Source organism: Physella acuta, unplaced genomic scaffold (assembly GCF_028476545.2).
Source record: "Physella acuta isolate Inbredline_101_S28 unplaced genomic scaffold, ASM2847654v3 ptg000076l, whole genome shotgun sequence".
In the NCBI taxonomy this organism is placed as follows: Eukaryota; Metazoa; Mollusca; class Gastropoda; family Physidae; genus Physella; species Physella acuta.
The window spans coordinates 137,859-161,609 of NW_026731596.1; the positions used below are offsets into that span (position 1 = coordinate 137,859).

The 23,751-nt window shown below is 34.7% G+C and overlaps 3 protein-coding genes across 6 annotated transcripts in view; 1 reads left to right on the forward strand and 2 right to left on the reverse strand.

The window, feature by feature from the left end:
• Positions 1–13,723, reverse strand: part of LOC131953413 (transmembrane anterior posterior transformation protein 1 homolog) — a 133,262-nt gene extending 119,539 nt beyond the window's left edge. Inside the window, exon 1 of the mRNA XM_059316584.1 lies at positions 13,333–13,723. The gene's annotated coding sequence lies outside the window, so the exon portion shown is untranslated. The remainder of the gene's footprint in view (positions 1–13,332) is intronic.
• On the reverse strand, positions 302–13,985 carry LOC131953359 (arginine-glutamic acid dipeptide repeats protein). Of its 3 annotated transcripts, XM_059316519.1 has the most exons (18): positions 13,831–13,965; positions 10,161–10,180; positions 9,194–9,388; positions 8,921–9,024; positions 8,556–8,784; positions 7,200–8,284; positions 7,019–7,088; positions 6,841–6,920; positions 6,178–6,301; positions 5,754–5,860; positions 5,517–5,669; positions 5,224–5,304; positions 4,419–4,516; positions 4,081–4,255; positions 3,899–3,996; positions 1,401–1,555; positions 1,181–1,310; positions 302–701 (listed from the first exon to the last, which is right to left on the reverse strand). In XM_059316519.1, exons 3-18 carry the CDS (start codon positions 9,361–9,363, stop codon positions 675–677), a joined length of 2,886 nt encoding a protein of 961 aa, XP_059172502.1. In that variant the 5' UTR covers positions 9,364–9,388; positions 10,161–10,180; positions 13,831–13,965; the 3' UTR covers positions 302–674. The 3 variants fall into 3 exon arrangements, with proteins under 3 accessions (XP_059172502.1, XP_059172511.1, XP_059172517.1); XM_059316528.1 differs by lacking the exon at positions 10,161–10,180 and having other exon boundaries at positions 13,937–13,985; XM_059316534.1 differs by lacking the exon at positions 10,161–10,180 and having other exon boundaries at positions 13,858–13,965.
• A 959-nt stretch (positions 13,986–14,944) lies between these two features.
• Positions 14,945–23,360, forward strand: LOC131953517 (nuclear receptor-binding factor 2). 2 transcript variants are annotated; one of them, XM_059316720.1, is made up of 4 exons: positions 14,945–15,028; positions 16,802–16,931; positions 18,091–18,175; positions 21,840–23,360. In XM_059316720.1, the coding sequence occupies exons 2-4, from the start codon at positions 16,869–16,871 to the stop codon at positions 22,460–22,462; spliced, it is 771 nt and encodes a 256-aa protein (XP_059172703.1). In that variant the 5' UTR covers positions 14,945–15,028; positions 16,802–16,868; the 3' UTR covers positions 22,463–23,360. The 2 variants fall into 2 exon arrangements, with proteins under 2 accessions (XP_059172703.1, XP_059172714.1); XM_059316731.1 differs by lacking the exon at positions 14,945–15,028 and adding an exon at positions 15,214–15,223.
• Positions 23,361–23,751: the final 391 nt, after the last annotated feature.

A 23,751-nucleotide genomic window follows, 5' to 3' on the forward strand; every position in this document is an offset into this window, starting at 1 on the left:
ATGTTCTACTATTAAGATTTGTAAAAAGAAAAGGTCAATATTTAAAAACTATTAAGTTCTTTCCTTTCGGAAAATCCCAACTTGCAATGTGCTATTAGTATTAAAAGACAATCAGTATATCTTTGAGCATTAACTTGGATAGTGAGTTGTAAACAATATCCCAGAAAAACAGTTTACTCCACTGGCAGAGAATTAAAGTTGGACAATCTTGCATAGCCACCAGAGATGCCCTTATTAGAAGAAAAAAAAAGCTCCATTTGATATGGATCAAAATATTTTTTTTTACAATAAACAAGTCAAATTGTGTAAAAAGACTTTAATTTCAGTTGAAAAGTCAAACCACTAATATAAAAACATCCTTTACAGCAACAACTGCCTGATAAGAAGACACTACAGAATCTATGTGAAAATGACAGAAATTTTACATCTAATGCTACTGCATACAAATATTTGACAGTCAAACCTTTCTCTAAAAGTTTAATTTTCAAACTCTCAGGGAATTTGAATAAACAGTTCATTACTGTTGTCAGTACCATTTATAATTTTAAAACAATGGTTCAACTCTTGAGAAATCCTGAATAAATTAAAATCTGTTAAGTTTAACATCTGTTAAAGCAATATTAGTTAGAAGTACAACAGAGCTTGCTCTGAATTGTTTAGATTGTCACCATAAGCTAGTAGTATGGGCGCCTTGGATTATTCTGAAAAACAAAACAAAATAAGAGTTAAGTTTGACAGATTCTAAGATGTATAAATAAAAAAAATCTGAGGTACATGAAATTGCTGTAAACTTTTAACAAGACCAGTGCTGACAAACTACAGATGTCTTTTTAAAATATTATGTTGCACAGACAGGTAACCATGACCAAAACCCTGTCTAACATTGTTTGCTATTCTGTTTGAAACTTGAATTATGATAAGCAAGTATCATTTGTATCAAGGAAGCAGTAGGTTTTCATTGGCCAAGTTATATTATCATTTCTACTTAAATGGCTAAAATAACAAAATAAAATACTAAACAAATTCTGTTTGAATTACAACAGGAGCTATTTTCAAGGCCTGTTGATATTGTTTGTATGGCACTTAGTCTTGATTTATTTGGGGTAATGATGACTAAAATGTACATTTACAATTACTGTGAACTAAAGATAAAAAAAATAAGAAAAGCAGAAGTATCTACCAATGGATTTGGTCTGAATCTGTAAGCAAGCATCATCCTTTTACGATAAGCATCAAATTCATCATCATCTTTTGTGAGCTCAGCTGGCCTTTCAATACCCAAACCTCTTCCTTCAACAGATGTGTTTCCTCTAGTAGAAGAAAACAAAACAGAACAATTGATAAAACATTATCCAAGCAAATAAAGCCAAGGCACTGACAGAATTAAATCTTCATTTTACTTGTTAACTGGTTTGGTGATGCCTTGTTCCTGTGCTCCAAGGCCTGTACCCTCTTTCCATCCTAGCTTGACCAACATCTGATAGCCCATGTTTTCACAAGTCAACTTGAACTCTTTATAATCAGAGTAGTCGGGTTCTCTCCCATCTTTTAAAGCCTAAAATGAATTGTTTTGATTAAAATAATATATGGCAGTAGTTAAGACATATCTGTATGGAATGGTTGGTAACATGTTTCAATGTTATGTTATGTTATGTTATATGGCATGGAATGAGGCATAAGATGTAGAAAAATGCAAGAGATCACTGGGACACTGAAACATCTTTATTTACATGACAAAATAAGTTTTCATTTTAAATGAAGTCATCAATAAGTATAGACAGAAAGGGTAGAATTAAATAGCCTCTGAGGTCAATTTGAACAGCAAAGTTGCCTGCTTACTATAATAAATTATAATGAAGGGCTAATAAACACACCGGAGAAACAATGGGGGAGTTTTTGATTCCAGGTTAAGCCTAAAAATATAAATGTCTAGCCCTATACTTTCCAGCCAAGGCTAAGCCTAAATAATAATCATTAAAAAAGTTTTAAAAAACCCACGTTTTCTGATTGAACTAAAAAGTAGAAAATAAACGCTATACATCACAATAATGCAAGCGATCACTCTACTATAAGCGATGAAAAACGTGGGGCGCCGAAGTAAAAGTTATATTACTATTGATTAGATAATACTATTGACTTTTATTAGGGAGCTTGTAGAGAGTCAACAGTATTAGAAACTGTAAGAAAATGACGGCGCCCCACGTTTTTGATCGCTTATAGTAGAGTGATCGCTTGCATTATTGTGATGTATAGCGTTTATTTTCTACTTTTTAGTTCAATCAGAAAACGTGGGTTTTTTAAAACTTTTTTAATGATTATTATTTTCTACTTTTTAGTCTTTGTCTGTTTGTTTGCATTAAAATCTTGCTATCGATTTTATCTTTTCACTTTTTTTGGGTAAACGAAGACAACTCGTAAAAAGACAACTCGTAAAAAGACAACTCGTAAAAAGACAACTCGTAAAAAAACTCGTTGTTTGAATACGTTACTGACTAGAACACATAGATTTGAACCCGTGTCGAGTGGGATAGCAATCGTGTGCCCAACCACTCGACCATATCGTCTCCCCCAAACTGGCCTACCTCCTGTAAGTTTAAACTCGGTTCAAGCTAAATTCTCTGCCCCTAAGCCTGTGGCGACATGTGATCGTTCGCTTCACTGCGCGCGAGGTACGCGTCGCTGGTTTTTTTTCTAATGGCTAGCAAAGGAGAATTATATATATAGATTATATAGCGGTCTAAAATGCTCAATAAAATGTTTCCATTGATCAATTTAGTAATAATAACAATTGAATATTCAATGGTCATCCAAAAGAAAGCTTCCCTGAAAATTTCAGCGCGCTAGCTAACTGGTAAGTGCCAGAAATTTCGATCGCAAGATTTGATTGGAAAGACAAACAAACACACAAACAGAGAAAGCAAGTTAAAGAAAACGTGGGAAAATATAAATGTCTAGCCCTATACTTTCCAGCCAAGCGCCAAGGCTAAGCCTAAAAATATAAATGTCAAGCCCTATACTTTCCAGCCCAGCGCCAAAGCTAAGCCTAAAAATATAAATGTCAAGCCCTATACTTTCCAGCCCAGCGCCAAAGCTAAGCCTAAAAATATAAATGTCAAGCCCTATACTTTCCAGCCCAGCGCCAAAGCTAAGCCTAAAAATATAAATGTCAAGCCCTATACTTTCCAGCCAAGGCTAAGCCTAAAAATATAAATGTCTAGCCCTATACTTTCCAGCCAAGGCTAAGCCTAAAAATATAAATGCCTAGCCCTATACTTTCCAGCCAAGCGCCCTCTTTTTTCCCTTGCTGTATGACAAAGCAAAGGAACATAACTCTTTTTTCCACTGGTATAATTAATTAATACAAAGTCCATGTAAATGTACATTTTAAAAACATTTGAGCAGTTTCTGTGCATTAATTTTAATTCTAATACAATGAACATTTTAATATTTAAAAAGCAAACAAATTAAACTTGATAGTGAACATGGCAGCATAATAAAAATCTTGGCCAGTTATGAACAGTAATGGGCTAGAGTTGCTGCAAAAAGAATATGATGGAGGGCTAAGTCCTGTCATCATCTCAATGGCTATTAAATACTGAGAAGTAATCACCAAATTATCAAACAAAAAGAGCTTGGGATAGTACCACACTCACTAATGCTTAACACTATAACAGTCACATAGCTGAAATACAATCAATGCCCAATGTGACACAAGTTTAAAAGTTAAAAAAATTTTTTATTGGTTGGTTATTATGGTTTTCTCAGTGTGCATTTATATAACATAAAACTTTAGTAATACTTCTTGTTATATGAATTGATTAATAATTTGTCTTTGAAAAGCAAATACATAAAAACATTGACATTTTTAACAGAAAAATTAATAAAAACTAAACCTCACTTTAAAAGTTTCCATAAACTTTTCCAGTTCTTCAGGTGGTAAAAAATCTCCAAGGAAATGTTTTCCCCTAGCACCAGATGTAAGTTTTTCTGCCCACTCTTAATTGGAAAACAAAAATATTGTAAATAATTTTGCTTTATACAGGTCTAAGAAAATACACTGATAAACATTAAAACACTAACTTTTTGTTGCATCCATTTCTTTTGCTCTTTGTCTATGCTCCCATGTACCACCTTCAGTCTCTTCATCTGAATCATATTCATATTTTCTCTTCACTTTTACTCCTTCAATTTCAGCCATTAGAGCCTGCTCTTGCATCTTCTTTTGGGCCATTACCAGTTCATACATGAAATTCATCTGAAATAAGCAGGTTCAATTATAATTCTTCTGTTACTAATAGATTTTAAAAATCGTGTTGAATTTTAAGTTATTCAGTTTTAATCAAGCTAAATAATTGTTTCAATATCTCAATGAAATTTGAGACTACAGCTAAAAAAACTTTTGAACTGAAATGACCTACCTCTTGTTGCTCTCTGATTTGCTTTAGTTGTTCTTCTGTAATGGAATCGCTCCCTATCACTTTCCTTGCATAGTCTTGCATATTTGTAGGTCCTGGAACTTTAGATTCAACTTAATTACCAGCAAACTCTTAAAATACTTTTATACTTTCAATACTATCCTACCTTGTGAGTAATGTCTTTAACCCTTTACAGGCCTACGCACGCACGGTTGCCTGAAAAGTTTTTTACGTTGTCGCCCTACTATGTATAGTATGTTTATATATGTGTAGTAGCGGAAGTCGCATTGATAACGAGGTTTTGAAGATACAGGCGGAAGCGGGGAATATAAGTTTTATTTACATTGTTTAATAATTGTTCTTTTGCTAGTGGTCCTTTCTCTAAAATATCGCTATAGTTAAGAATTTTCTCAAAAATACGGGCAATGTAATAAGTGAAATAAAATCTAATTAAAATGCCTCAGCATTTGAATCTGGCTTTATTTTAACGCAACTATGGAAAGAGAAAGTAGCTCCACTAACTACGTTGAATTTTTTTTAGCTTTCAAAATAACCTTTTTATAGAAATAATTTTATAAGTAGTGTTGTATGTTTTTCTGGGATTAGTGTTATTTTATCAAAAGTTATTAAGCTATTTAACCTCATGCATACTAAATTTGGACATTTTGTGTACATTGCATTTTTTTTATGTAAGTGGTTATTTAAAAAGAAATTATTTTTTAAAAGTGCAGTGGTTGAAAAATGTGTCATCTTTTCGTCTGGCCATAGGGCTTAAAATAATGCAAGTCAGTAAAAGTGAGAGCAATACCAGGTATCTGTGTAACAGGAGGAAGCTGGAAGTGTGGCTGTATGGTGGTGACACCTCCAAGCTGGATATTTGTAACAACCCCTGAAACGAATATTTTATGCAAATGTAGATTTTAAAAATTTCTTTAACTTTAATATCAGAGCCTTAACCTAGCCAATTTTGTTCTAACTTGGAAATGTTTTTAGTTGATCATACAAATATTCGGAATTAAAAAAGAACTACAATTTTCCAAAAGAATGGGTATTTATTGTAAAATGACTAACTATCAAGACTGATAACTGAAGAATGCATACCTGGTATAGTGGGTACCCCAATGTTTGTAGGGGCCAGAGAAGGTACAATGACACCTGGAGGAGCCAAGGCTTGGCTGCACATGCCCAGACCTTTTTCATCACTCCATCTAGACTTGCGTTTTTTCTTCATGGGTTGTTTGGTATTTCCATTACCTACAAATTTTTAAAAATTGCCAGATACAAAATGTTTAATTTGTTATTTACAATACTTTGAGGTGGTTTATAAGTTGCACTTACCTGATTCATCATCATTGCTTGGTTCTTGTTTAACTGATGGTTTGATAAGTTTTTCTACTTGCCTTTGAAAATATTTGTAAGTATCACTTGATTTGTTTTTAAGAAACCTGAAAGCAACAAATGGTTATTCTTAGCTTCAGAAGAGAATAGCTTCAAACAACACAATCTGTAACATTTAGTATCACATCAATTAGCCCATGCTAAAAGATTCTGTCAGTGTATTAGTCTTAGCAATAGAACAGAGAGAGAGAAATATGTTAACAAAACTTAATATTTCTAGCTCTTGACAATACCTTTAAAATCTCATCAACACCCCATGAGAAAAAATCATGTTAATATGTTAACAAAACTTATTATTTCTGGCTCTTGACAATACTTTAAAGATCCAATCAACAACACCCCATGAGAAAAAATCATAACTTACCAGTAGAGTGGATCATTAGCATGCTCTTCCAGTGCTCTTTGCTCAGCTTGTGGACCAGACAGCATCACTTGTACAGCCAACTGTTCAATGACCTTTAGTGTTTCTTCATCTTCTGGGGGACAGACTAGAAGCAGGCTGGGTCAACTTAAGCTTCTATGCATTGTGCTGAATAGATTGTCAACACATTTTGAGGACAATGACCTCAATCTAACACCTTTATTCCTTGAGTCTATCCTCAAAGTTATTTTGTAAAATTTGAAACCAGGTATAAGAAATACAATTTTTCTAAGAGAAACTGTACCCATATCCCCACAGGAAAACCAATATTCATCAAAAGATGTCTAATAGAATGTGCTGATCAAGCATATGGCAGCCAAAGTAGTCATTAACACAGTTATTTTGTGTTGATACAATTAGCTTATACATTTTATGTAGGAAATTTTTAAAATGTATTTAACTGGAATTTTATTTTATGAAATACTACCTGATATAAAGTATGCTCATAAGAATACAGCATTGGTGTATATAATGAATTTGCAGGGAACTCAGAAAACATGTTTATCTCTTTACACACAATTAAAATAAATTATCCTACTAATCACATTCAAATTTTTAAAAATATGCCCCATCAAAGACATATTTTAACTGTCCCCACAAGCATACCTGGTGAGTTGGTATCATTTCTGAATGCACCAGCAGATAATGGAGGATTCACTTTTGAGCTTGGTTTCTGTGACAATACACTAAAAGAATAGAAAGAAAGAAAAAGTTTCAATGACCAAAAAATTGAGATTATATTTCAGGCATGTAGATCTATATAAGAATGAGATTTAAAGCTTACAAAGAAATGCTATTGGCCCTAGAAGTTGATGTAGAAGATACAGCTGGCAGATCTATCTCTGAAGTACTACCTAAAATAGAAAGATATTACTATTAAAAAAGAAACTTTATTTAATATAAACACATTTGAAATTATTTAAATTCAAACATTAAATGGATTTTTATAGCACCTAACCGTTTACCTTCTAAATCATCAGTAGGTGCTGCTGGATCATATTCTTCCCCATCAATAGTCATACTGGTATTTGTGTTTGTACTAACTGGTCCATACATTCCTATTTCTGTATGAGGTATTGAGCTGACAGAATGTGGTCCATACATGCCTACATCTGGGTTTGTCTGCGGTGGTGGGTGGGTTGCTAGTGGTATCTGACCATACATAGCACCACTTACACCAACAGGGTACATGGGTTGAGCTTGAGACATGGGTAGAGTCTGTGTTGCAGGGGGTGCCCCATATATACCAGCAGTGGAGATGGGAAGTCCTAATGAAGAACTAGAAGTAGGGGGTGGTGTTGTAAATAGATTGGCAACAGGGTTGGGAGGTGGCATAGAGAGGACATTGTACAAGCCTGATGATAAGATGGGGGCATGTGTTGGATGATAACTGACTCCTGGGGGTGGGGGTGGGACATGTATGGATACAGTTGAGACGATCACTGTCTGTAGGGGTGGCCCAGCTGCATGGACTGCTATATTATTATTAGGCATTGGAGGTAGAGGTGGAGGAGGACCACTAATGTACATGGTAGGTTGGATACTTTGAGCTGCAGGGTTTTGTACCACAACTAGGTGGGGATCGTGTTGTAAGCCAGCCAAAACTTCATTATTCTGCACTTGATGCATGGTATGGTTGTTAAGGCTATACGAAGTTACTGGTGGTGGGGGCTGACTGAACATATAAGGCATAGTCTGACTTTGTATAGGTAGAGGTGCACTGGCAATAGGAGTCGATGTCATTAGTGGCAGCTGCGGTAAAGGCAATGGTGCACTTGGTACTGGCGAGACTGTTAAATGAGCCAATGAGTCAGGTGGACCCACTTGAGGAAACACGCCCACATACTGTGGTTGATGTGGCAAAGGAATAGAACTGTGTTCAAGTTCATTGAACATGTAACTGTTATAATTCTCTGGTAAATACTCTGTAGGTTCATAGTTTGGATAAGGTTTGCTCTCTGCTGTGTCTTTAACAATATTTGATGGTATTTTTGGAGGAGATGGAGGATCATCCTTGCTGGGTCCATAACTTCCAAATCCAGGGGTAGAGCTTGTTTATTTTAGAAGAAAAACAAATCAAGCATTTCAGTTGAATAAAGGACAGATACAGTAGAAAAAGGTTCACTGTTTTTTAGTTTTCATTAATTTTTAGCATTAATTCATAAAAATGCTACAATAAATCTATAATAAACAGTAAGTGAATGAAATACTGCATTATGTTAATTTTTCTTTTCCAGCATTAGATTATGAAATGTATCAATTATATTAGTATTACTGTTGTTTATAATAAAGTTGAAAATACCATATGATGCTTGGTTTACCTCTCATTATAATCTTGTTTTTCCTGTTTGATTTCATCTTTAACATCTTTGTCTTCTTTGCTCTCAAACTGAGAAGAATCTTTGAGTTTAAATGAAGGAAGAACAATTGCAGGTGCAGGCTGCTTGTGATACTTTACTGTGTCAAGCTTATTTGACTGAGACAATTCTGTTTTGACTTTAGTTTGTAAGAGAGCTTTACTATCTAATGATACAGTCCCCTTCTTTGCAGCTGAAAGATTTAAACAAAACAATTAGTATGTACAAAAAAGTAATTAAAAATAAGTAGTTATCTTACTAATCCATTTAGGTAAATGATATATTTTGACTAGTGAAATAAAAAAATATTTTAAACAAAGCCTTCTCACCTTGCCCTGTCATTTTCTTGAACTGATCCATAAAACTGCCATCATTGTTAAATAAATTAGGCATTCGTTTTGGAGTTGCACTTCCATTTGAACTTTTACCAAGTCTGTAAACAATAAAAAAAACTTTTTTATAATGTAAATAAGTTCATCAATTAAATAGGCCTTGTGTTGAATTGCTGTTGCACAATTCATGAATTTTTTAAGACAAGCACAAATGAGAGTCCGTGATTTTGTGAGCTGAAATGACACAAGGTGAATAGGGACAACACTTACAAGCGAGTTGTATTAGCATCTGAAGTTGAGGGCGGTTTACTTGTGGTAGCTGCCTTTGCCTGAGCTTCAAGTTTTTCTTTATATTGCTTCACCTTTTCTTCCAAAAACTTTTCATGAGCACTAAGATCCAGTTTTTTACCCAGATCTCTGTCTTTCTTTTTTGTTGACATCTTTAGTTATTTTTCATTTCGGTAACTGAAAAATTGAAATACATGCCACTCTATTAATAGGTTAAATACAAACTTAAACTCTATAAATTATAATATAGGCCTAAGTCACAGGTGTAATACCTAACCCTTTCATAGTGGTCTGGTTTTCAACTTAGAACATATACAGACAGGCCTAATTAATAGAATGAAATGATTTATTTCATTGTAACTTAAACAAATCCTCCTAAAAATGTGAAATAATTACTAAAATTTAAGTTTAGTAAGGAGTCACCTTTTTTCACATTACTAGATAGATCTAGTCTAGGCCGATTTTACATACATAAAACGATAGATTACCCAATACCCAGTAGTCAACAAATGATGAAATAGAGTAGGAGGCCTAAGTACTGACTAAGTAGTAGATCTAACTGAGTAGGGCTTAGTAGTTAGTAGTATAGTAGGGCCAGGGGCCTACTAACTACTAAGTATTTTTAAATTAATTTTACTGTTTTAATTTTACTAGTCTCCTAGTTACTAGGTCTAGATCTGGATCTAAGAATAAGATCTAGAATAAGTTAAATAATTAAAACTAGACTAAGCTAAAGTTTTACTAAACTAGATTTGGAAATCTATTGCTAGAATCTCTTAGATCTAGATCTAGTTATTAGATCTAGAATCTAGATCTGGTTGCACTGTAACTGTTGTACTGTTAACTGTACACACACGGAGTCAGCAGTGAGGTAGACTGGTAACGGGGGGGGGGTGTTTGATCTAGCTAGATCTATTTAATATAATATTTATAAATACGAATGTATTACATCTTTTTAAATCCTAATTAGTATGAGTGGTAAAATCTTAGTTTAGCGTCGTAAATTCGGCCAAAACTAGTAATGTGGGAGAGAGTGAATTAATGAATATGTCATTAAATATGAGTATATTTTCGTATATTTTGATAAAGTATTATAGATAATTGAGTAATAGATCACCATTGATGGTTAAATCAATTTAAATATCCTGAAATTAATTTTTATCAACCCTGTTCGAGATAGTAAATTTGCTATTAAAAACAGCAGCCATCTTAAGAAAATGTTATTGAGAGTAGCTTCCCTTTAATTTCTATTCATATGAAAATGTATTTAAATATGATCGTCTTGTTGTGTAGTCCGTATTACAAAGCATTTTTTTTTTAAATGTGAATTTCCTAACAAACAACTTTATTAATTCTAGAAGCATTGTGAGATGCAACTTGTATCCATGTATTAAATCACGTTTTTTTTTTTTACTAATGTTTATTTGATCTTACTATTACTAAATAGTTGTTTCTTCTTATTGTTTGAATGTTCACTATTTTCATTTAAGGTTTTTCTTTTCATCAATTAGTAATTCTATCGTAACTTATGACATTTTTTTACTTCTCTTTACCTTAATTAAACCCCAACCTCCGTCATATTTTTGTCGTCAATGTCTCAACAAGTCATAATGTAAAAAAATTACGCTTCACTCTGCCTTATCTTAGATCTCTAACCATAATTTTGACAACATTAAATGTTTGCCATCATTTATATATACAGAGAGACAAAATGTATTATCCACCAGCTTCCCTCGTAAAACATCATCTAAAACAATGAGCCAGTCCACCCCTTAAGTGCGTGTTGTCATTATGGTCGATCGCAAGTCTCCACCTGCCAGACACATTTTGGTTATCCTTTGTTGTCAAATTGTCAATATCAAGTACACAAGTGAGTGATATGGGGTTGTCCATAAATGATGTCACATATGATTTGCTACGGGAGTGAGTGAAGATTTGTGACGTCAACTCAGGCGGCTCCGCAATTTATGACGTGTCGGTCTTGTGAAGGGATGTGAACGGGGAAAAATACCTAGGTGATTGATGGAGAACCTCTATAATGCTTTGTTCAATCAAAATAACGATAAATAAGCATTAGTATACGTATACCTTGCTTAAAACGAATCATCACAAATTTTGCAAGCCTGCTAGTTTAAGACATTCGTCAAAACGGCCGCAACACATTATCCCCGTCAAAAAGGCTTGCCACCAAATGCCTGCCGACGAATAAGCCGTGTCTAATGCGGGGCGTTAGGAATACGGCCATTAGCATGGGCCGCGTTAGAGCGCCAGTAGGCTATCGCGCTTTGTAAGATGACGAAAATACTTAAATTCAATTTCGCTAAACTGCGCGAAAATTTAGTAATGTTCCATCGTTTGAGGAAATTTATTTTCTTGGACTTAAATTGAAATATCATGTTGACTGTCTGGCTCTTAATTTCCGAATATCACTTTTAATGTATCAAGATTCAGAACTATAATTTACTTTAATAAGTGTCATCTTATCGTTTATTGTGGTTTTTATAAAGCGCAGAGCAGCTTCAAAATCGGACGGCCATCCTGTTTTCACCAAGCTTCTTTTGGAGCTTAATATGGGTAGTCTAGTTCTATACGGTGAGAGCTAAATACATTTTTAAAGGGCCGAAAGTTTCAAGACAGCAAGCTTGCAGAAATAACTACGTACGTTTAAATGGACGAGTGATAGATGTGTTAGGGGCCGTTTAATGAATACTAACTTATGTAATCAAATTAAACGTCGCAAAAGCGTCAAAAAGGCAGTGCTTGTTGTTTTTTTTCTATAAAATTAGCCTAACGGTCGGCGGTACCGCTACATGACGTCACGTGCGAGCGTTAACTCGGTGACGATGTGCTAAGTGGGGGAATGAAAAAGGTGGGGTTCAAGAAATGCGACTCGGCAAGCTTTTTACATTTCTTGACCCTTCTTAATAGTTCTTTCGTCCCCACTGAGAAAATGGATCACCAATGAATGACGCGTCATACTTCTACAGCTGGTCTTTCTCCCACAACCATCCCGTATTCACGAAAAAAAAAACCTGACCCTTCTCCAAAATCACATCGCTGAGTTCTATTCAACCTCTCCCCACCACAAATCACTATTTCTATCTGAAACAATATGTTCATATGTTTGCTCTGTAATAATGCACGCTGTCATTACTATCTTAAGAGCGACGTCATTTATGAGCGATCTAATATTGATTTGCTTACTGCAAATAAAGTGTTCAAAAGTTCGACCTCCCAACAATTGTTGTGGTCTTGGATGCACACTATTAAGTCTGAAAAGGTCTATTAGTCATTCATGTCAACTATATTTTTAAAAAAAAGAAAAATTACTATACAGAGGGTCATTCATAAATGACGTCACGCTTTTTATAACCTCCCCCCTCCCCTCCGTCACACGTCGTCACAAAAAGCCAGATCCCCCCTAAAATGACGTCACACCTCAGCCTACAACCCCCCCCCCCCCCACCCCCTCAAAATTGCAGTTGAATTGTTTTTAAACAGCTATATTTTTCCAAAATCTTGTCTGAACTCTGTCAAAATAGAGTATTTTAATCAATTGTTATTACAATGTATTAACACAGTTTTCTAATAAGCAAAATAACGTCTAAAATTCGTTTTCTAACATTGCTTTTTTTAAAATGCAAAAGTGTGACGTCGCACCATCTGACCCCCCCTCCCCCTCATCACACAACGTCACAAAATTACGGACCCCCCCCCCCGAATGTGACGTCATTTATGGACGACCCCCAGGCATATATTAAAACAATACAAAACAATCATATTAAACCACAAAATCAACACAAAAGACATACGAATAGACAATTTATTGTTTTCAAAAGATGGCCGCAGCTTGTATTTACTCATTGTTGTCTTAAACGGGGTAGTTTAAAGTTTATTCCAGGATATTTATGACTGGTTTGGTAATGGATTGTGATTTGTTATTCAATTATCTGTTATATTATGTAAAATATGGGTAATCTATCGTTTTAGGTACGTAAAATCGGCCGCAACTAGTAATGTGAAAAACAGGTGACTCCTTACATTTTAATAATTATTTCACATTTTGATGAGGATTTATGTTTTGAAAAATACAAAAATGTTTCCTTGTTTCATTTATGTACCTGTTTTTAAACAATTGAATTAAAACTTTTCAGTAATAAATGAACACCAGCGATGTTTCCAACAGATGCAACCACGCTCATTTACTATAGCAGCCATCTTGTTTAAGTTTTATTTTTATAGACATATAGCGCGAGATTCAGGCGGAAGTCACTCTATTTTACAAATGGCTGCTGTTTATATAGCAAATCTTGCTTGCAGACACAGCTGTTTAAAGTTAATTTCTGGCCTATATTGATATATTTAGCCATTGATTTAGGTTTATTATTCATTTATCTATAATATTTGACACAAACATATCACAATATACTTCTATTACAGCCTTGACAATGAGGTAACGTTTTCGTACATTAATAGCCGCGGGCGATTTTACGTACCCAAAACGATAGATTACCAAAATATGACATAAATATGGCCAAATGAAAGAAATATTCATTAGTTACCTTCATCGCACATTACTAGCTAAGTTGGAATTTACGACGCTAAACTAAGATTTTACCGTATGAGTTAATAGCTATGCTTTTAACATTTTCTTTTTTTAATTTCAAATCAGGCTGTATTTTATTTTTTAATAGCAGTTTCTCTGTGCATAGTGCATAAGCTTACTGCATCAGATCGTTAACACGTCGGCCATATTTTTTTAATGCGCTCTTATGCCAGTTAAGCCAAAGCGTTTAAAAAAAGATGGATTGATTTAGTAGATCTTGATGTAGGCCTGCTGCAACCAATTCTATTGATAGTGAATGAAATACATTGTATTTTCTAATGTCTAAAAAATGACAAACTAAAGTGACGATAATTTTTTTAAAAATATTTTAAAATTCACATAAGCTGTAATTTATCTAATTGATCTGACTTCTACACCGCGTTTACACTTGTAGAAGAAAAAACAACTCGCAATAATTTAATGTTTTGACATTTTTCCCACAGAACGTGCATACTTACTTCTTGAGAGTTATTGTTTCTAAACATGTTATGTATACAGAGGCGTAGCGACCCTTCCCGGCGCCCGGGGACAAACTTTCGATTTGCACCCCCCTCGAACTTTTCATTTGCACCCCCCCTCAAACTTTCAATGCCCCCCCCCTAAGGTCGGCGCCCGGGGACATATGTCCCCCGCCCCCTCGATACGCCTCTGTATGTATAATATACATGTCTCTAATGTAAGCGCGGATAAGTTAAAAGTACAGATGAAATATGTTATGTTGTATACTATAAGTTTCATCAATCAATCATACACTCAATCAATTAATCGTTCCTAAACAAATGGGGTTGTTGCCGCAGTTGCTGGGGTTCCATAGTTTATTTTCTCATAGATCTAGATCTAATTTTTTTGGCCATCTTTATCGTTCTTCTGCCACAGACGCTCACTCACTTTGTTAAGAATGTTAGGCTGTTAATATTAAATAATGTATAGGTAAACATGATTTTTAAATTCTGAATTGCAAAAAAAAAGTATTATAACCCAGACAATTTATTGAAGATGCATAACGGTTAAAATTGTAGGCTTGTATTCTTTGGTGCGCGGTAGGTCTACGCAGAGTTGTAGACAAATTCATTTTAAAATATTTCATATTTATTTTAAACCTGTTTTTTTTTTTTTTGCTTTGCGTTTTTGACTGCTACTGGAATGATAACTTCCGGGACAATGTTGAAAAAAAAACAAACAAATAGGCCTGAATTAAATAGTATTACATAGTAAGTTATTATTTTACATGTTAAATGTAAATTAAATAGATTAAATAGATCTAGAATTATTTTTCTAAGGTTAGTTAAAATATAAAATCCTTTCGCAGTAATGTTTTGATCGGACAATGACGTTTAGACCAGTCACTAGATCTAGTCGTCTAGTCACTAGTCACTAGAATCACTAGATCTAGATCTAGAGATCTAGTAAGTAATAAGTAAGTAGAGACTATTTTAAAGGTATTTTTTTTGTGGCAACAATATTTTTAATATAGATCTATCTAGAATCTAGATTCATAAGTCTAGAGATACTAGATATTCTAGAATAGATTTATTATAATAATAATATAGTTATAGTTAGGCAGGCCTAGACCTAAAATTTTAAATTAAATTTGGCTAATCTATCGTTTTAGGTACGTAAAATCGCCCATGACTAGTAATGTGAAAAAGCAGGTGACTCCTTAAATAAATAAATTTTAATAATTATTTCATATGTTTAGTTGGATTTATGTTTTGTAAAAGGCCGATGCTAGCCGGAATAAGATACGCATGCACAATGGAGAGAAACTATGACTTGCCTTCGCTGCGATGTTTTCGATGGTACTGCGCATGCATGTGTTTACAACCGCAGAACCCTAACACCAACCCTAATCCTAGCCCTAACCCTAATCCTGCCCCTAATCCTCATTCTAGCCCTAACCCTAGCCATAGGTCACTGCGCATGTAATCCTAGCCCTAATCCTGCCCCTAACCCTCATTCTAGCCCTAACCCTAGCCATAGGTCACTGCGCATGCGCAGAGCTATCTTTTGCTGACTAAGTGGAGACATTGGGGAGAAAAATCTTCTTCCGAGTAGTCACTTCGTTTGAAAAATACAAAAATGTTTCCTTGTTTCATTTATGTACCTGTTTTTTAAACAATTGAATTAAAAATTTTCAGTAGGCCTAATAATGAAGACTAGCGATGTTTCCAACAGATGCAACCATACTCATTTACTATAGCAGCCATCTTGTTTATTTTTTTTTATTGTAAACTTATAGCGCAAGATTCAGGGGAAGCCACTCTAACTTACAGATGGCCGCTTTTTATATAGCAAATCCTGCTCGCAAACACTGCTGTTTAAAGTTAATTTCTGGCCTATATTGATATATTTAGCCATTGTTTTAGGTTTATTATTCGTTTATCTATAATATTTGATGCAAATAAATCACAATATACTTCTATTAAAGCCTTGCCGATGAGGTAACTTTTTCTTCCATTACTAGCCGCGAGCGATTTTACTTACCTAAAACGATAGATTACCTAAAAATTTTTATTTGAATATTTAGGCTACTACTTTAGCAATAGGCCTAAATATTATTATTAATTATTTTTATAAAAATTAAAAACAACAATTAGCCTAAAAACCATTTTGGATGATTATAGATACTGGTGTCCTATAATAGAATATTCTTTCAAAAAGGGGTTTTGGGTTGTTAGTAGTATTGTAATCTCGACTAATTTTATTGTTAGAAATTAGGGCTTGGCGTATGGTAGGACCAGGGTTGGGGTTAGGGACAGGGTTAGCATTGACATCAGCCAGCCATGTGTGTAATTAGTTAACTACCAGTAAAGTAAACTAACCCCTATTCTAAAGAAGATTCCATTATCAAACACCGGTATACAAATTCTGCCACCATTTTTTAGAGGTGAATCGCAAACTTAAGTATGACAATGAATTAAATATTTTATTTTTATAACAGATCCTTACACAATTACACATGAAATGTATTTTACGTTGACCAGCTTCCCAGATTAAAAAGGAAAAGCTGCCAGATTTCTAGTGAGACCAGTGTAACAGTCTCACAAGATAATGAGTGATCATGATAACTATCGCTCTCTTGTGCAAGCACCAATGGAATCACCATTAAATTCAGTATTTATAAATCAATTTTTTTGTTACTTTTAATTTTTAGGTCATCTGTTTATGACGTCCATGTGGTTGAATTTAACATTTTTACAACTTAAAACATACATGAAACTTGTATCCTGCATGTAAAACATGAAATTAAGATGGCAGTGCTCATGATTTAAAAAAGAAACACAACTTAACAGCATGTAAATACTGTGCTGGATTTATACCTACACTGGGGTCATCTATAAAATAAGTAATGTCAAGATATTTAACTATTTTTACCTCCCTTCCCTCCTGACCCTGACTTATCTTCATTAAAAACCAAGACCCAACACCTTAAATGACGTCACACCTCGCCTACCACTACTCTCAAAACTGTAATATTAAAAAACAGCAATTTTTTTTTCTAAAAAATGTACTGAGTTTGGTCAGCTTTGAGTAGACCTTGATTAGTTTTCACTGGAGTTTTTAAGAAAATTAACTACATGAAGCAACAGCTTTATTTTAGTTTCTTACATTATTGCAAAGCGTGTTGTCACACTTTCTCTAAATCCTCCTCCAGCCCCTCCAGAGTGTGACGTCATTTATGGACAAACCCTAATAAATAAATTAGCACCTTTTTGGAAACTAGCAAGCGATTAAGTAAACAGATATAAAAGCCATCAACTTGAGTAGGCTTTGCGACTTAATAATGTCATAAATGCTAATATTAACCATTAAAATACATTCAACGAGTACAGAAAATAATACTATGTTACAAGTACAGAGAATTATAATGTGTTAACACCCCCCCCCCCCTTTCCCCAAAACCACTCACAAAGGGTTTAATACTTTGGATGCGTTGTTGGTCGGTAATGGGGAGAATCCTTGGAAATATTTTGATGTTTAAAACATACTAATTTGTCGAAGGGGGTCTAAAATCCAAAATTTTTGTGGCCGTCATAAATGGATGCCCTCATTGTTAAACTATAATTATAAATTAAAATAATTATATTAGTTAACTATATTCTTATGCTTTTTGATTTGGCACTTACCAGAAAGGTAGAAATTAATTTATTAAAATTTGTTTTATGAGCATAGTTTTTTTTTTTTAATCTCTTTATTTATTGGTAACTGTCTTATTAATATATTGTTACTATAAGAATTGCTATTTATTTGATTGTGAATTATTTAATGACAGGCTCACACCTTCAGCAGAAATGCTGATATGTTTACAAAAAATAAAAACTATGAAGAAGCTATTTCAAGCCTACGAAAGGCAGCTGGTAAGAAGTAACATTTAGACTATAAGTTTTGTGTTAATATTTACTTCACCATGGTTAGCATATACATCTAACATTATGAACTCAGAGGTCATGCTTTATTGGATGATTTTTACCTCTTCATTGTCTCACATCTTCTCAAAAAGTTAACACTCTTCCTAAACTAACATTTCACTTTAGGACTGCAGAAATTACCTAACTTTTTTAATTATAACCCCAAGGTCTTGTGATTTAGATAGACTAAAATTATTATCTTCTATCTATCTATATACTACTAAAAGTCAAGTTTGTTTACATGTTTGAATATTTATTTGTTTGTTTGCCTGATTGAAAATTGTGATATGTTCGACTCTATCTGGAGAGCTGTAAAATAGTATGTAGGTAGAGAATAATTTTTTAATGCAGACAGACTGTTAATCACAAATTTATTTAAAGACGTTAATTAATTTATTGATTTATTCATACGTACAGTAACCCATTTTTTTAAAAAAGATTTGAAAAGCCACTAGACTCGGCGGGACCGTGACGTCACAGGTTTTTGTTTACTCTTTAGTACAATAAAATGGCGGCGTCTATCAAAGAAAATTGTGTTCCCATTCACAAGTTTAACGCGTTCTAAATCTAATTTTCAGTCGGTCATAACTTTAACAATACGTCCGTTTGCTGTATTTATTACGTTCCAACACTTATATCAATTTTCAACTGTCTTTTTCATTTAGTTTTACAATAAATTTCTCTAGATCTAAAGATCAGCTGTCGAAGGAAAGTTATGAATCTAGAATCTAGCCTAGGGCCTAGATCTAGATTCTAGATCTAGGTCACTAGACTCAATGTAAATTCTAGATCTAGATTAATGTAAATTCTACATCTAGAATCTATTTCGGGCCTTAATTATTTTATATAAATCTTTGTTTAGCTTCAATGATCATCTAATTCGAGAATACATGGGATTTTTTTGTTATCTACGTTCTATATCTAGATAAAGTAGGATTACTCACTAACTTGGAGGCGTGGTCGGCTGCTAACAACAATATGGCGTACGGACCGGACGCATGTCTGCCGATCATTTTTAGGCCATGTTTACCACGAACAAAATGGCGGGTGTTCACATTATTTAAACATTGTATAGGTGGCCAGGGCTAGATATGCCAGAAAAGCATTTTAAAATTTGCTTTGGAGAATGAAGGCTAAATTTTAAAGTCAGTGTCATAAACATTAATAGAACTTTTTTTTTTTTTACGTTTTCAATTATTTTTTCTTAAGCCCTATATGTGAATGATAAGGTTGACTATCAGGACCTCGCGGGGCACAGGGCAGGTGAAGTAGGGTTCATCTGTTTCTTTGTCCTAAGCAAATTAAGGGATAGTGTGGTCAGAGAATGCTCGGCTGGAATAGTTTTTGTTGTCTGAGACTTGGCGGGACACTGGGCAGGTGAAGTAGAGTTGAGTAGGTCACCTGTGACGTCAGTATATGAAGGGATAGTCCGAAATCGTTGTTTTCGGTGATTTTAAAAGATAAAAAACATATTTTTGAATGTGGGGTCTGTTTTTGTGACGATAAGTGACACTGCAGTAGCGTAGCGAGGAGGGGGGGGGCGGGAGAGGAGGGGAGGCGGGGGGGGGGGGGGGAAGGGGAGGCGGGGGGGAAGTGGAGGGGGGAAGGGGGGGGGACATATGTTGGGGCGCTAAAATGGTTTGGAAAAATAAATTGAAAGGTTGAGGAATTCAAATGGAAAGTTTGAGTGGGGGGGGGTGCACATCAAAAGTTTGAGAGGGGGGGGGTTGAAAATCGAAATCTTGGGGGGGGGGGGGGGTTCAAATCGAAAAGTTTGTCCCCGGGCGCCGGGAAGGGTCGCTATGCCTCTGAGTGACAGACGTGATGTTTTTTGATGGATGACCCCCGAAGCCCACAGTTATCCAACGGATGACGGGTATTCTAGTATACTACTAAAACTCAACTTTGTTTACATGTTTGAATATTTATTTTTTTGTTTGTTTGTTTGTTTGCCTGATCGACTATTGCTCATGGTTGCAATCATCGTGGAAAGCTGTAAAATAGTATGTAGGTAGAGAAAAATTTTTGTTTTAAGACAGACTGTTAATCACAAATTTATTTAAAGACGTTAATTAATTTATTGATTTATTCATAGTTAAATTAACCGTATTTTTTTAAAAATGTTAATACTTTGAATAAACTTTGTGGGGATAGTGACGTCCCTTGATGTGTTTACATTTTTGGTACAATAAAAATGGCGGACTCCATCATAGACTTTGTGGCCCATTCAAAAGTTTAACGCGTTACAAAGCTAATTTTCTGCCGGCTATAACTTAAACAATACGTCCGTTTGCTGTATTTATTACGTTCCAACACTTATATCAATTTTCAACTGTCTTTTTCATTTAGTTTTACGATAAATTTCTCTAGATCTAAAGATCAGCTGTCGAGAATCTAGCCTAGGGCCTAGACTAGATTCTGGATCTAGATCTAGAATCTAGGTCACTAGACTCAATGTAAATTCTAGATCTAGACTTAATGTAAATTCTACATCTAGAATCTATTTCGGGCCTTAATTATTTTATATAAATCTTTGTTTAGCTTCAATGATCATCTAATTCGAGAATACATGGGATTTTTTGTTATCTAGGTTTTATATCTAGATATAGTAGGATTACTCACTAACTTGGAGGCGTGGTCGGCTGCTAACAACAATATGGCGTACGGACCGGACGCATGTCTGCCGACCATTTTTAGGCCATGTTTACCACGAGCAAAATGGCGGGTGTTCACATTATTTAAACATTGTATAGGTGACCAGGGCTAGATATGCCAGAAAAGCATTTTAAAATTTGCTTTGGAGAATGAAGGCTAAATTTTAAAGTCAGTGTCATAAACATTAATAGAACTTTTTTTTTTTTTTACGTTTTCAATTATTTTTTCTTAAGCCCTATATGTGAATGATAAGGTTGACTATCAGGACCTCGCGGGGCACAGGGCAGGTGAAGTAGGGTTCATCTGTTTCTTTGTCCTAAGCAAATGAAGGGATAGTGTGGTCAGAGACATGCTCGGCTGGAATAGTTTTTGTTGTCTGAGACTTGGCGGGACACTGGGCAGGTGAAGTAGAGTTGAGTAGGTCACCTGTGACGTCAGAATATGAAGGGATAGTCCGAAATCGTTGTTTTCGGTGTTTTTAAAAGATAAAAAACATATTTTTGAATGTGGGGTCTGTTTTTTGTAGCGATAAGTGACACTGCAGTAGTGTAGCGAGGAGGGGGGGGGGGGGGGGCGGGAGGGGAGGCGGGGGGTGTGTGAAGGGGAGGCGGGGGGGCGGGGGGAGGGGGAGGGGAGGCGGGGGGAGGGGGGGGGGACATATGTTGGGGCGCCAAAATGGTTTGGAAAAATAAATTGAAAGGTTGAGGGGGGTTCAAATGGAAAGTTTGAGTGGGGGGGGGGGGGGGTGCACATCAAAAGTTTGAGGGGGGGGGGGTTGAAAATCGAAATCTTGGGAGGGGGGGTTAAAATCGAAAAGTTTGTCCCCGGGCGCCGGGAAGGGTCGCTATGCCTCTGAGTGACAGACGTGATGTTTTTTGATGGATGACCCCCGAAGCCCACAGTTATCCAACGGATGACGGGTATTCTAGTTGAGTAATAAAGTTGACTTTTTTTTCAGAATGCTTACTCCAGGCGATGAGCAGTGTGAAAGATTCTCCAACACTTAAAGAGTCTATGGCTCTCCAGCATAAAGCCTACTTGTTTCAGATTGATAGACTACATGCAAAGAGTCAGTTACTTGAACTTATGAACAATAAAACTACAAAAACTATTAGCAGGGCCACTCAGACAGATTGTCTTAATCATATTGAAGTAACAAATGGAATTTTACTAGATGAGGATTCAGTGTATCAAATTTTGAGAGAAAATGAGGATTTAATGAAGCGATGCCATCTGAAAAATTGTGAAAAACAGGATAACATTCAAATATCACTTTCTGATGATAATAGCAATATTTCACACAAGGATGATAGTTTATCAAAGCTCAAATTAAATCAGAGTTTATTCAGCAGTGATGCACCAAGCAAAGATGAAATTATAAAAGTAAATGAAAAACTCACTAAGGCTGTACATAGCCTCTTGCAAGAGCTTGGTTCAACTAAAGCTGAGAAAAAGCAGATGGAAGAAAAGCTAAGTGATAGTCAGGAAATGCTGAAGGCCGGCAGTAATGTTTTACAATTTTCAACTCTTGATCGACCCCCTTTGGAAGTTTCTTATCCTGAACTTGCTAACTTTTCATGAACCCTGTAACACCAGATTTATATTGTCAAATTTGATGTTGGATTTAGAGTAACCTTCACATTATTTAATACAAATGTGAAGTTGAACTGAAATTTTTTAAAAGACAATTATTTTTGTTTTTTAGAGTTGCTAACTCAGATTTTGTAATTTATCAAGTATAATTTTTTACCATTATGATTATTATTCAAAAGAATATTTTAAAATCTTATTTCTTCAATCTTGGCCTCTTGAAGGAAAAAGTGAATCAGACAATAAATCTCTTGATAACTGTTGGAGGTAAATGCAGTATCTCGAGAGGCAATTGTGATTTTATAAATGTGACATTTTCTTGGATAACTTTAAAAATTCTGGGGGGAAAAAATTACATTGATAATGCTGCACAAAAGACATGTAGAAAAATAGCATGAGTGCAGGTTGTGATTGTAGGATTGATGGAAAAATCAAATTTTCCCTTAGAATATCAATTCATTTTTTGTGGACGTAATTAAGTGTGACTTAGATGCAGTAAAATGACTGAAAGTTTTATTGAATAATTTTAAGAAAGATATTAACTATTGATTAATCAGTATGTAAAAACTTGCAGTGATGTCAAATAACTATGGCAGAGAATTGGCAGCCACAACATTGCATCAGAGTGTTACATTTACAACTGAATTTTCATTATCACATTATCAGGGGTGTTGAATTAATGACAACATGAACTAAAGTACCTATAATAGGTAAGTTGTTGCTATTAAATACTCTTCTGTGGCAATGCCAATAAATTAGCCATAGAGTGAAAAGCTTTGTTTAGAAGTGACATTTCTGATAAATGCAGTTTGTACAAGTTTAAATGATGTGTTGAAAAAATAAATAAAGTAACTTATTTCAGTGTATTGGTATTATTTAAAATGTATTGCATGAGATTCCACAAGAGAGACACTAAACTGTGACATTGTATTCTGTTATTAGTTTTTTGAAGAGCACAAAAAGATCTGTAATAAGATTTCAAACCATTCAATCAGATACCTTAAAAGATACACAGGTTCTTCTAAAAGTTGGATTTAGATATATAAAAGGAAGGTTTTTTAAAGTTTTAGAAGTAAAGTGTCTAGTCGTTTAGAATTTGCATCATAGACTTGTGGTACTAGTATAAATTTAAAGTATGTTTTAACCCCTTAATGTCTGAATTATGTTCCAAGCGTGTAAAAAATTATTTGTGCTGATTTTCTCTCATCATACTGACACTGAATTTGAGGTATATAGTTGTTTTTAAATTTGGACTTATTTTTTATGCTAATTACGGTATG

Coding starts and splice junctions, on each gene's coding strand:
- LOC131953359 (XM_059316528.1), bottom strand. CDS start 9,363: ATGTCAACAAAAAAGAAAGACAGAGATCTGGGTAAAAAACTGGATCTT. Junction 5,861..6,177: donor GCTAATGATCCACTCTACTG/GTAAGTTATGAT, acceptor TGTTGCTTTCAG/GTTTCTTAAAAACAAATCAA. Junction 1,311..1,400: donor ATCACCAAACCAGTTAACAA/GTAAAATGAAGA, acceptor TTCTTCTACTAG/AGGAAACACATCTGTTGAAG.
- LOC131953517 (XM_059316720.1), top strand. CDS start 16,869: ATGAGTGATCATGATAACTATCGCTCTCTTGTGCAAGCACCAATGGAA. Junction 16,932..18,090: donor TGGAATCACCATTAAATTCA/GTATTTATAAAT, acceptor ATTTAATGACAG/GCTCACACCTTCAGCAGAAA. Junction 18,176..21,839: donor AAGCCTACGAAAGGCAGCTG/GTAAGAAGTAAC, acceptor CTTTTTTTTCAG/AATGCTTACTCCAGGCGATG.